The 13421-nt window shown below is 39.9% G+C and overlaps 1 protein-coding gene across 1 annotated transcript in view; it reads right to left on the reverse strand.

Moving 5' to 3' along the window:
* Window positions 1–7562: 7562 nt before the first annotated feature.
* The window catches only part of col4a5 (collagen, type IV, alpha 5 (Alport syndrome)), a 51428-nt gene continuing 45569 nt past the window's right edge, over window positions 7563–13421 (reverse strand). Inside the window, exons 41-50 of the mRNA XM_072687560.1 lie at window positions 10871–11004; window positions 10619–10691; window positions 10457–10528; window positions 10236–10364; window positions 10039–10137; window positions 9591–9803; window positions 9251–9428; window positions 9006–9120; window positions 8202–8374; window positions 7563–7862 (exon numbers count right to left, since the gene is read on the reverse strand). Coding sequence (XP_072543661.1) covers window positions 7778–7862; window positions 8202–8374; window positions 9006–9120; window positions 9251–9428; window positions 9591–9803; window positions 10039–10137; window positions 10236–10364; window positions 10457–10528; window positions 10619–10691; window positions 10871–11004 — 1271 coding nt within the window. The 3' untranslated portion in view covers window positions 7563–7777. The remainder of the gene's footprint in view (window positions 7863–8201; window positions 8375–9005; window positions 9121–9250; window positions 9429–9590; window positions 9804–10038; window positions 10138–10235; window positions 10365–10456; window positions 10529–10618; window positions 10692–10870; window positions 11005–13421) is intronic.

Genomic DNA, 13421 nt, shown 5'->3' on the forward strand with positions numbered 1-13421 from the left:
CTGTGTAATCCTGTGTGGTTAGTCAATAATTGGTTATCCTGTGATTGGTCAGTCAATACTTGACTAATCTATAATTAGTTAGCCTGTGATTGGGTGTTCTACAAATGTTTACACTGCTATTGGATAGTCAACGACTGGCTGGTCTCTGATTGTGTTGGTCTGTGAGTGACTGGAGAAGAGCACAGCTAACGTATGATTGGTTAGTCTATGACTGGTTGCTCTGTGAATGCTTAGTCTATAATTGATTAAACTCTTATTGGTTGGTCTATGGCTGTGTCCAAAACAGAAGGCAGCCGCCTCAATGTCTTGCTGCCTATGCTGTCTGATGAAGGTACCTACAACCAAATAGCACTTGAGACGCACTTTGAAGGCAGCAATACGCTGTGACATTGCCAAGATTTGGCAACTCACAACTCACAACAACTGCTGTGAGTTGGTGGTGCAACTAATTAGACATGAAAAGCCAAAATTTGGCTATTACATTGACACTTTCTCGTCAGAAGTAAAATATTTTGGGGAAATAATTGTACGTAACTTTTATATAGATTTTCTCCCAAGTTGAGCTGCCTCTAATCCAGAGGATCATAGCATATGTAAGGCAGCGAAGGATACATCTATGCTTCCTTCACAAATCGGCAAGATTAAGGTACCTTCTGACATGACTCTTTACCTTCCTGCCTTTCGAATACTGCCTGATATAGGCAGCATTTGTTACATCTCAGACCCCACCACATCCAATGAGGTCATGTTGGAGGAGCACTCGAGCAGACTCCTGGAAAGAGCTATTTCTGTACATTTAATTAAATACAACATAACTTGCTAAACTAGCTAGCTGTGATTGGTTAGACGTAAAATAGACTGTGCCAAAGGACCAAAAGAGGAGCCCTGATCTATCAGATTTAGCTGCCGACTGTGCAAAATCTAAAGTCTAAAGTGTCAATCTAACACAGCCATTTCTAATGAAGTGAGCAATGATCATGTGAGATCATTTGGTCATCAGTTCTTAGAAAACTGCGCAAGAGCAGCAACCCCTTTTCAAATGTCTCAGGAAGCCACTCTGATCTTCGTCACTAGATAACAAATGGGGTGAACCACCACTCGAGGACAGATATTCCTGCGTCATTAGGTGCCATCGAATCCCCATCTGGCTCTCCACTTTAGGAAAGGGAAAAGAAGAGTGTGTATGTGTTGAGGCCCTTCGAGCCTGTATTTGGGCTGGAGTATGCGATCGGAGGCAGCATGTGACGGCTGTCTTTAATTTCTAATGCGACGGTGGAGTAATTAGTCGTGCTCCTCTCCAGGGATGTAGTATTTGCTGTAGTGGACTTGAGTTTCAAAACAGTCTGAATGGGCATTCGCCTACATGGCACTCTCTCTTAGCAACTCGTTAAGGAAAAGGTTATGAATGAATGTCCTTCGTGTATCCTCCAATGCCCATGTTCCTGGAAATGCAGCGGTCAGTGTAGGAGGACGGCAGCCAAAAAAACAGTACCCCCATTCCACCCTCATTAGGCCTGATACCTAAACAAACCAGATTAAGCTATGGTTTAACTATAAGCCCTTCAGTCAGCAGTAGCTCCCATGAGGGCAGAGCGCTCTGACGCAGCAAGTGACCTACTGTAAGTTCAGGAGGGGATGCCACTGGAGTTGCCAGTCTTCGATATGCAATTTATCTGGGTTAACAGATACCAGATATCAACTGTGACTAACGTATGGTGGGTATTACTGGCAATTAACTCAGGGAAAGGTCATGTGGTGACTGGATTCAGAGCTTTATATTCATCTTAGAATAGAAAGTTCAATATATATAACATAGAATATATAACATTATGTTTTCTGGAGATAAATAAACCCCTCTCCTCAAGAAAGGCAACAACAGTTACCATTAACTTATGTAATTAATCCTTCATTAGGTCAAATCAGTCCTTAATTAAAGTGAATCACATGGGCTGCTGGTGGAAGTGTCCAAATCTATAGTACTCTAGTAACTCACTGAGTTACTAGAGAACTCTATATACTGGAGTTCACATAATAGTTGCCAACTAAACCAGTGTCCTGTGTTTTTATTTATTTTTACCAACATATGAACAACTTAACTATGAACTAACTTAAACACCACTATTACTACATTCTGCTGTATTCTAATGTTACAATACAATCTAATATCCTAAACCATTTTTACAGCTGCCTACTTATGCCCAGTACTGTCTGTTATTACCTGGCTTTGACATTTTCATTTGTTGTGTAATCTGCATGGTGCTCTCTGCTTAATTCAGTGTACCTGCAGCGTCCACTCCAACTGTCCATGTCACTCAACTGGGAGAGATGCGATCCCTGCCTGTGAATAGTTGAGCACAGCAACTACTATTACGCTTGACCCACTGCTGCAGAGGCTGCCAGTTTGGCGAGAAAAGCCCAGGCATTTTACTTGCCCCTCAATGCAGATCTGAAATTGAAGTTACTTGATCATGTTTCAGTTGGCAGCTTTTGTACTCTCTCAGCTCTCTCAACTGCTTCTCTAACGTTAGTATACTAATGTTTGTTAGTGTATCTATAAAGCCTCATTATTCAGCAATTCCACCTTAAAATAGCAGCTCCCAGCTCATTCTGAAGGTACACTGGCTTGTAAAAGGGAAACCGCATCCCTGACACTGCTACTCTGGGCTGAAACGCTGCTACTGCACTATGCAACTAGGGGGAGCTGAACGAGACCTCTGGGGAGAAGCGCGTAACGCTGCGTAACCCGAGTCATATTTGGGTAAAATCCAGTGATTTTTACTCTACCGCCTCACTTCACATGCTTCTTTACCCCCAGAGACCAGAGGTTTATATCTCTCAGTTTGTTAAATGCACGTCTACCATGAAGGGTGGCTCAAAGCGTAATTTACAGCAGTGGCGTAAAACTGACTTACACTCCCCAACTGTAGGGGGAGCCAAAGGGCAAAAAATCATCACATTGTATTCTGCAATAAACCTTAAATATTAAAATAAAGCCATTGCTCTCCGGTTAGCAGAAGCCAAACTGATTATTATTCATATTATTATTATCTTATTAGCTACATTCCTTACACATCGCTGCTGTTCAATGAAAACCATGTATCTCCATTTTTGTACGTTTTTAGTTTTCTCTATGGTTTGTACCCTGGAGCTGCTCTGTACACTGTGTTAGTCATTCTGGATGAATAGACCAATAGAAATGCTCTAAATTACTCTGTATATTACTCTTACTTTACATTGACTTCCATTCAAAGTTAAAGACATTTTTGCATTTTAATGTAAAGTCATCATTTTGGAGATAGGTAGCTACATGTTTTGCACTGGACAGCGACGATATACTATATACAATATATACTATATATACTATATATAAATATACAGACATACACGGGTTTACGAGATGTGACGTACAATGCGACCTTTGGCCTTTCCGTATGTTTTAAAATTCAGTTTTTAATGTATATTTTTTTATTTTATTTTTACACTCTAACGCTCAGCTGACTGATATATATTGATCTAGTTTGATATTTCTCAGTGTTTTGGGGACGCAGTTGTGTTTACTGGTTAACCATCGGATAAAAACAGCCTTCCAATGCTGCATAAATCCTTAACAGTGTGAAGACTTATGTTTTATACTATATTATATACTATATATTGGAGTGTAAAAATAAAATGTAAAAAATGTTAAAAACGGAATTTAAAAACATACGAAAAGGTCAAAGGTTGCGATATACGTCACACCTCGTAAACCCGTGTATCACCCCCTCTTGTAAATAGGGCCTCCCTGTCTGCTCGGGGGCAGTTCACCGGTGGTACAGACGGAGTTTCCCAGTTTTCGACACCACTCAAACCCAGCTGAGCCACTGTGAGCTCTGTTTCCAGCTGCTATCAAGACTATAAGCTTATTTTTTGGGTAATAAGCAAAAGAGTTTAGCAGATCTAGAGGTGGGTAATATGTCCAGAAAGCCATTTGTCCCTGTTATTACATATGGCTAATATTATGAATTAGAAAAAACACTAAAATATGACTCATGTTAAATAATATTGTAATGCTAAAGAAAATAATAAATATTGACAAAACTGAAAATAAAATATTGACATAAAATAAAATAAACATTTAAATAATGTCTTCCCTGTCAGCATTTTGGAACGCCCCTGCTGAATAACATCATAAACATTTAAACATATTGCACCTTTTAGTTTATTAAAACTATAATAAACTTTCACAAAATGCTTTTTTCCCCCCTAAAGTTAAATAAGAATCAGAATCGGACTTTATTGGCCAAGTATGCTTACACTTACAAGGAATGTGTTTTGGATTAAATAGATATAAATATGGAGAACAGAGGAGTCACTGGTCGAGACGGTAGTACAGGTTGTTCTGAGACACTATCAGATAAATAAAAGTGCAGTACAGAGAAAGAGGAGTGAGAGAACATCTGGATAGGATGTATGTATGTAGTAGACTGTATTCAGAAAGTAGTGTTGTAATGTTCAGCTGTTCATGAGTGTGATGGCGTGTGGGAAGAAGCTTCTCTGTAGCCTGGAGGTCTTGATCCTCAACTGGCTGAAACACCGACCTGAGGGAAGATACTGGAACAGGTGATGTCCAGGGTGTGACGGATCACAGACAATGTTCTCTACACGCTTCCTGGTTCTGGCCGTGTGCAGGTCCGGTAGGGAGGGTAACTTCACACCGATGGTTCCCCCGATGATTTCACAACGATGATTTAAAATGTAAACTAAATGAATATTGCAGCCTATTTTCTGTTGACCCTCAGTCTCATTTAACCTCGTAACACTGTCACTTCTCCCACTGTAAACTGTTTTGATCTCTATGATATCATTTTGATAAAAAATGTCTAAATGTCTTTGTCCACACGGTTCAATCAGAGGTACGACGATCGTCCCTCTTCTCTATATATTACAACATAGTTTTACTTTCAGATTAAGCAAGTTTCAACTTTGTTCCTACTCAAAATCTTAGTAGAAACATACATTTTCACTCCAAAAATATATTGTATAGTGTGTTTGGTGTAACACTATTATGTACAATAATGTTTTCTAGCATAGAAAGGCATTAGCCATTTTACCACAAATCTTTTAGCCCTGTTACATTCAACCCCGTAACTTTCTAAATGTAAAATGATCCACCACTTTTTTTTTATCTACACAACGACTCACTGCTGCAATACTGATGCAGATTTTGGAATCTTATGTATCAGCTGATGCTGATCCCAATCTGATATTTCTTCTTTAAAAATCACAGCGCTTCAAAATGAGCTGTTAAAATGAAGATATCGTGCTCAAACTACTTATGCACTCTACTACCCCAGAGGAAGAATATGTATGGACCTGATATCCAATCCAGCATTTTCTGCTGATATTGGATGGAAACACATAGCGAGGCCTTTTTTTGCAATACATGATACATATCACAGTGTTTCATTTAAGCTTTCTACACTGGAATAGACACAATGCCCCAGTCGTTCCACTGTTAAAGCTGCCAGTGGTTTTTAATTGAATGTTTCTCCTCTGCACCCAGTTAAGCATGACTAGTTATGCTCTCTTGGACTTCTGGCATCACCAGGATTCAAACCCCTCTCCTGCTAACAGCGTGAACCCTTAGCCCCTAAGCTCCTCTTTAAGTGCTGAGGCTCTCTGCAATAAGCTTAATTTGACATGATTTATCGTAATCAATATCACTTCACCTCTAACCAGATATCCAGCGGAAATAGGCCTTTAATTAAGACCTCCCTTTTGTTGTGTCAGTAAAGACCTTTATCACAGCCCAGAGGCTAGGAGATCACTATCCCATGATCCTATTGATGGATTAGCAGATATATATCATGGACAAGCCTCAGTCGACTGGCTCTTCTACAGATCATTAAGGACCTGCTAACCTTTCCTAAGCTCATGGCTTAGTCTGATTTGGTCATGAACCAATCTGTGTAGGAAAACAGAGCCGGAGTGAGAGAGCAGACAAAATGAAAAGGTGAACCTTGACCAGGGTATTCAAAAGCTCTTTCTGACGCTTCACACACTTCTACTAGTTGAGCACAAGCCATGCTCTGCTACCTGAGACTCATTCCAATTAGGTGTGGAAAGGCTGCACGCTGGACAGACACTGTATAAGAAGACACTGCTAAATGATGTGAACACCATCAGTCTTCAGAGCAGCACTGTTTACACTCAAACCCTTTGTTAGCAGATACTAGCAGTTACTAAAGCCAGGGTCGAGATGAATATTTTTTTAAAGCCTGGATTTCCTAAAGCTGTTTTTGAGTGCTACAATTAAATCAGCCAGCCTCCCTCTAGTGGCTCTTTATTGCAAATGCATTTCATTCAGCAGTGATTACCAGTCTACATAAAAGACAGTCAATGAAAATGCAACGCCGGGAAGTGACCATTAAAACACATACAAACTTTATTGGCCATGCTGTTTGCAGATACTGCAGAGTTTTTTTTAAACAAGGCAACAATGAATACTGCAGAAATGTTTATGTTGACACAAACATATGTGGACTTAGATTTCTTTATTTCAGTCTCTTAAAAGTTTATAACAACTTCTGGATAATACACATAAAAATAGAATTTGAAATACACATTCTTGCACCCTATGATGACTTAAATTCAACGATTTGAAAACAGTCTAAGGAATCATTGGCTCTCAAATGCTCTTGGTCGCCGTATGTACAATATAAACCACACTGTGGTATATGGTGACATAAGACCCAGTAGAAACTAAACAATATTATTATTCTACTTATTTTAACAGGGTTTCAGATCTAGAGTAAGGTCAATCCAGATTGAAATATTCATGCTTTCATTATTAGATCATCCATTTCAAAAAGGATGTCCACTCAAAATCAGTAGTTTGTAAAGTCACCTGATGATGATATGAATTGATTTACTGTCACAGCCAATTCAAGCCTATATATATATATATATATATATATATATATATATATAATACTGTTTCATTTGACATGTTTACTTTGTACAATTATTTGTGTAAGTAAATGAGTGAGCTAGCAAGTGAAAGAGTGAGTGAAGGTGTGAGTGAATGAACATGAGCCAAGGAACCCAGAAATTCATTATAAAGTACCACTTAATGTTTTACACTAAAAAGATGTTTTACACAATATACACATTTTATTACTTACAAAAGAGAATAAAGGCCTATAGTTAAAAAATTCTTGGATATTCAGTGTTAGTACCACCAAGAAGAGGAAAAAAGAAAGGAGTGACAGAAAAAAATAAAAATAAAAGCATTAAAAACAAAAAAAATAAAAACCTGCAGTCTCGCTAACTGTTCAGTGCATTTTTCTCTTTGATGTTCAAAGTGCCGATTTGGTAACATGGAGACAATTCCACTCTTGAAAGAAATAAAAAAGAGCACTTCCCTCCAAAAATGTATTTCTTTTTCCATCTAATATCAACATTTTACAAGGAAAAGAATTTCTTTTAAAGAAAAAAATCTCTTTTAAAAAAATGCACTTTTTATCACTCATCCGTCATGGCACCTTTCTGGATTTCTTTTCCTTTTGAGGTACTTCTTTAAAAAAAAAAAAAAAAGAAAAAAAAAGGAAAAAAGTAAAGACTAGTTATTTTTCAGTTTTTGTTGCTGTGTTGCACAGTAGCACCATAGAGTTGAACTTGAAGATAATGCACCATTGGAATTCCACCTGTTTCTCAACATAACTGTTGCAGTCGCCATGGTGATGATGGCTGATCCCTGGCAAGGGGCCACATTAGTGTTAGCGTTAGCATCGCTATGTTACGTTGTCCTCTTCATACACACAATACAGCGGCTCACGCGCGTCTGGAGGTTCCCTGCTTTCAGCGTCTCCGACTGTGGCTTGCTGATAGGGGCAGAAAGGCAGGAGTCAAGCATTGAGTTAGTGCACAGGGCCTAGCTTCCTAAACATCAGGGGTGGACGAGGGGGGCGGGTTGCAGGGTTCAGCACATTTCCCTGCTGATATACTGATTTCAAAATGACAAAATCTCTTTTTAAACAAATGATCTTTTTACACTGATTTCCTATAACAAAAAGTTAAGAAGAGTATGGGGGACAATATGCTATGCAAAATCTTCTCCTATCAAAAGTTACCCATGTGGCCACTTTAGCATCTGCTATGTGACACAAAAAAGACATGGTGAGCCGTACAGTAACACTTCATCTTTTCTGCATCCTCTTTACCTGAACATTTCATTCTGGTCAACAGTAGCCAGCCAGAAGCTGTAGGAGTTGCCATAGTAGTTGCAAGTTCCGTGACCATGGCACTCGATGAAGGGAGAAGAGCGGAAATCCTCCAGACAGGAACCAGGAGAGGCCAGGGCCTGACCAGAGCCCTCTGCACCTGCACTTGTGTGCTGGAGAAAGAATGAGGAAAAAAAGAAATAAAATATGAAATATTTTTTATTATTGTTTTTAATAATTTAAACAAGGATACATTATGCATACATATGTTTTATCTATTAAATAATGAAATGATCTAAATTAATTATTTAAATCATTAAATCATAAATTAATATGACTTATAAAAATCTATATAAATCTTATTTGGCACAGCATTATGGGGAAATTGTTGTTTTTTTGGCACCTGGGCTCCTCCTGCAGTTGGGGAAAAAATGTGTAATTCACGTTTGCATTACTGCTGTCAGTGCAAACTGTGCTTTTAGCTCCCCCTTTTGGACAGCCATAAACATGCATTTGTCTAAAAGCTTTGGGACAGAACCATGAAAGAAACATGGACATAAGTATGACTCAGTGGTTACGCAGCGTTCTCGTGAGAGGTCTCTTTCATGCTATACCAAAGTTACATAGTACAGCAGCAGGCATTTCGGGTTCAGATTGGGAAGGCACTATTCTATCTATCACAAGTCAAGTTTACATTTCAAAACGATTTGAAGTTGTTATTTTAAGGTAAAATTCTTACATAAAGCTGTTTTAATACCCAAAAATACAAGCTTGTGCTTAAAGTAAGATGAAGAGTGAGTGTACCATCATGAAGGAGTAGCCAATCCACAGATCGATCCAGTTTTCTGGACATTCTGGCACCTGGATGGTCTGGCTATGCACTGCAATCACCATGGCTGGTGCTTCACAAACAGAGCATCTACACACACACACACACACACACACACACACACACACACACATACACAACAATATCCATTAGACGTCACTGAAGAACCTCATACTTCAAACTCTGTGTCTGTGGGTTTGCTTTTGTGTTCGTCTTTTACCTGCTGATGTACGGTTTGATGCTCTCGCCTTTGACGGGGGCCATGCTCATAGGCATAGCCTGAGGGGTGGAGAGCCAATAGGAGTAGTCGTTCCGTGAAGCAAAATTACACACATTGTTGATGTTGCAGAACATGAAAGGCATGGTGCTGAAACGTTTCAGACAACTTCCAGCAGTACCTAAGAGAGGCAGAAGAAAATGGAGACTGTGAGGCAAAGACATACGTGAAACTAATTGATCAATGTAAAGAAGACTGTATGTGACAGCCTTTGTGTTAGAACTATTGTTAAGTGCAATAAGACTGTTACCCTTTACAAAGAACGACTTTCTAGTTCTCTCACCTAGGTCCTGGCCATGGGCCCTCTCGTTGCCCTGCACGTAGAGCAGAGAGTAGCCATCGTAGATGCTACTGGTGCCAGGTGGGCAATTTGGTACCTCTGTATTCTGGCTGTGACGTGTGATCAGAAAGCCATGTGCGGCCGAGCCTAAACCTGGACTTCCAGGAGATCCCTGAGGACCATCTGCACCTGGAGGGCCTGGGTAACCTCGGTCTCCTAAAAGCAGTAACAGCAATGGGGTGGTGAGAAAAACAGGAGTGAGGTAAATCTTCCTTGGATCTTTACATCTTCTTTTTGAGGTGGTTTGTCAGGATGAAGGTCAAAAGACATGGACAGCTACTGTCTGTCTTCACCATGAAATACATAATAGGGCAAAACAGCACATGACTCATACAGATTAGACTAATCCCTGCTACAAGCTTTATGACTTTGTGTAAGACTTAACCCTTACCTGGCTGCCCAGGTTGTCCTGTTTCACCTTTCTTTCCAGGTGGGCCACTGAATCCTGGGGGTCCATCTGGACCTGTGTCACCAGGGGAACCAGGCTGACCTATAAAAAAGGACGCAAGATCAGTCACAGACTTCTGTTAATCTAGTTAAGTTGCACTTACCAGTACAGATCTGAGGTGCTGTTTGTAAAACACTGACCTGGTAGACCCACTAACCCTGGCGGTCCTAGCAGACCCCGAACTCCTGGGGGGCCAGGGGGACCAGGAGGTCCTCGATCACCCTTCACCACAATGGGTGGCGGAGCTACGCCTGGGTTACCAGGAGGGCCTAGTAATGGCAAACAGAAAAAAAACTTAGGGGAGACGTTCAGACAAGAGGAAATGATAATGGCAAACATTTTGGTACACTTTAGGACATACCTGGAGGACCAGGGTCACCAGTGTCACCAATAAGACCAGTAGGTCCAGGGGGCCCAGAAACACCTTTAGATCCTGCAATGAACAGACATACAGCAGGTAACTCAACCTGCAGGAATACAGTGAGAATTCAGAGCAATAGTATGGCATTTAGGTATGACTAACCAGGGAATCCAGCAACGCCTGGAATACCCATGTCTCCTTTGAATCCAGGGACTCCAGGGGCCCCAGAAGGGCCCTACAAAGAAAGAGAGACCAAATGTCACCAATCTCATCTCTCTCTTAGTGTTAGAAATGATATCTACTAAACCAACCATCAGAACGTGAGCTATAAAGCATAACTAAGTTAGCCCTAATGCAGCCTTATGCTCACTATACATTTACACAGTCTTCTTTCATACTCATCCTGTAGCTCACCGATTGGCCAGGAAATCCGGTTTCTCCTTTCTCTCCAGGTCGGCCAGGTGATCCAGGTATTCCTGGGAAGCCTTTCTCACCCTTCTGCCCTCCGTTTCCTGGAAGTCCACGCGGACCCTCTGGACCAGGAGGACCTTAATGTGCATCAAGATAAAAGTGCTGTTTATTGATCTGCTCACTATTAAATTACTCCTGAACATATTTAACCTCACGTCAGAAGTGCCACATCACAGCATGCCAACAAAATACACCATATGGACAAAAGTATTGGGACACCTGTTCATTCATCATTTCTTTTGAAATCAAGGGTATTTAAAAAGAGTTTATCCTGCTTTTGTTGGAGCAACTGTCTCTACTGTCCATATTTTAGAGCATAGCTGTGATAATTTGATTTCATTCAACAACAAGAATGTTAGTGATATCAGGATGGTGCACCATCATTCCAGAGAAGACAGTTCCACTGCTCCACAGCTGGCATTAGTCATGGTGCTAATAGCTTCATGTTGATCTGCTCCAGACAGTCATATTCTTTTGGTAATCCTTGGGACTAGACAAGCTGAGTGTGTGTGCATTTGCACATCTGTGTCAGCTATGTGTACAGCTTAAAGTAGCCAAATGCATTCATTAGAAGGGGTGTCCACAAACATTTAAACATATAGTGTATCAAAATAATACAAATGACACTTTAGTGTTTGATTGCATGTATCTGCAGTGGTTTGTGTGGGTAAGTATATGTGTTTCTGTCAGGAACTGGTCATTTGCAGATTGTGGTTAAAGAGTGCTGTATAAACTTTATCCTTAAGAGAAAGAAAGTCACAACATTAACACAGTAAGTGTATGTCCATGCCAAACCCAGCCTTTAATTTGATAAAAAGGTGTTTTAAAGATTAAAAAGGTGGAGGAAGAGGTGCAGAGAACCATGAAGGTAGGCATCAAACCAAGGTATCTAACCTGGAAGACCTATATTGGGGTCAAAGGTCAACAGGTTCCCAAATTTCCAGAGAGAGAGATACAGACCGGTTGCAAAATGCAGATTTAAAACAAGAACAACAGTTAGCATAGCAACATGGTTAAACGATCATTAGCAAGGTTCAGTCATTTTGGGGGCAAACACAAACTGCAAAAGAAGCTCATTTTTGTGTTTGCCTCCACAGAGTCACCGAGCTGTTTCACATGAGCATACAAAGCAAACATCAACACTGAAATACTTTAAAATTTAGTAGACACATTTATCTCAAAAGCTTTCTGAAACCTGCTATACTGCACATACAGTTAAAGGACCCATATCTTCTACGTTGTCGTCATGCCTGAGGTCCACATGGGACCAGCATGTTACTCTGCCTATGGGAGTGATATTTGTAAATGACCTCTGTTCTGATGTGACTCATTCAAAATGCATCAGCATCAGCTTGAAGGCAGCTATAGTATGCCAACATGTTGAAATTGAAACAGGCTGTATTTGCAGCATATTTGAGATCTGAGACTGAATGGTACATTAACACACTTAATGAAACTCTTTTATAAGAAGAAATGTTTTTTTTCTCATTATATAGGCCCTTTGACAATTCTAAAAAAAAAAGATAATTCTGATTTTACTGGAACAAACTTCCTCCACAAAAGTGTTATTTCACAACACATGATCTGGGATTGTCATATTTTTCTACAGCACATAGTATGGTATCAGTGCCAATCAAACTTTTTTAATGGCTGATTAATAACATTCTTAGCATGATCTAATTCAATAATAAGGTCACACATTTCAGAAAATATGGGGTGTCAGTTAAGAGACTATTGCTTATTACGTGGCATGTATGCAATACAGATTTATTTTATAGTTTGTTCCAATGACTGTAGGAAAATATGGACAGCGCAATGTCTCTCAAAAAGTGAATCCACCTCAGGTCTAGCGCCTCTGCTGGCTGGTTGCAGTATGATCTGTAGCTTTGTCCATCCCCATATGAATAAAAACATTTCCCCATTTTCCATCTCATTGTTATCTGTCTTATATTACAGTTGTCTGTGCTTATATTTGTATGTTTTATAATAAGAAATGTGTGTATCTAACCAAATAAGTAGACCTTTAGTCTATACTGTGCAGACTCTGGTTTCAAATCTGACAACAAGGACAATTTTTATTTCTATAGAGCGGAAGGGAATGGAACCACATCTCCTATATTTTTTTATTTCTACAGTTATTGGTTTGTTCTCAATGTCTTCCCCAAGAGGCAAGGTGGCTTGACACAGGGCACCCTAGTGAGATTACTTGTTCCTATCAGTACATTTACATCAGAATTAGAGTAAAAATCATAAAAAAAACAAAAGAATCTATTATACACGGAAGAATCTGACCTGTCAGGCCTGTCATCATCAGGCGTCATCCGATGGGAGCGATGCCACAGGAAACATGAGGTATGTTATACCCAGAGTGCATCTGGGCACACTTTTAGCTTCACAGATCCTACCCAAATCTGGGCTCTGTTTAGTAATTAAGAATAAATTACAGCCAATTTTGTTTCCAAAAAGAGTTTAGGAGAGAGCCAATCTATCCGTA

This window comes from Salminus brasiliensis, chromosome 9, assembly GCF_030463535.1.
Source record: "Salminus brasiliensis chromosome 9, fSalBra1.hap2, whole genome shotgun sequence".
NCBI lineage: Eukaryota > Metazoa > Chordata > Actinopteri > Characiformes > Bryconidae > Salminus > Salminus brasiliensis.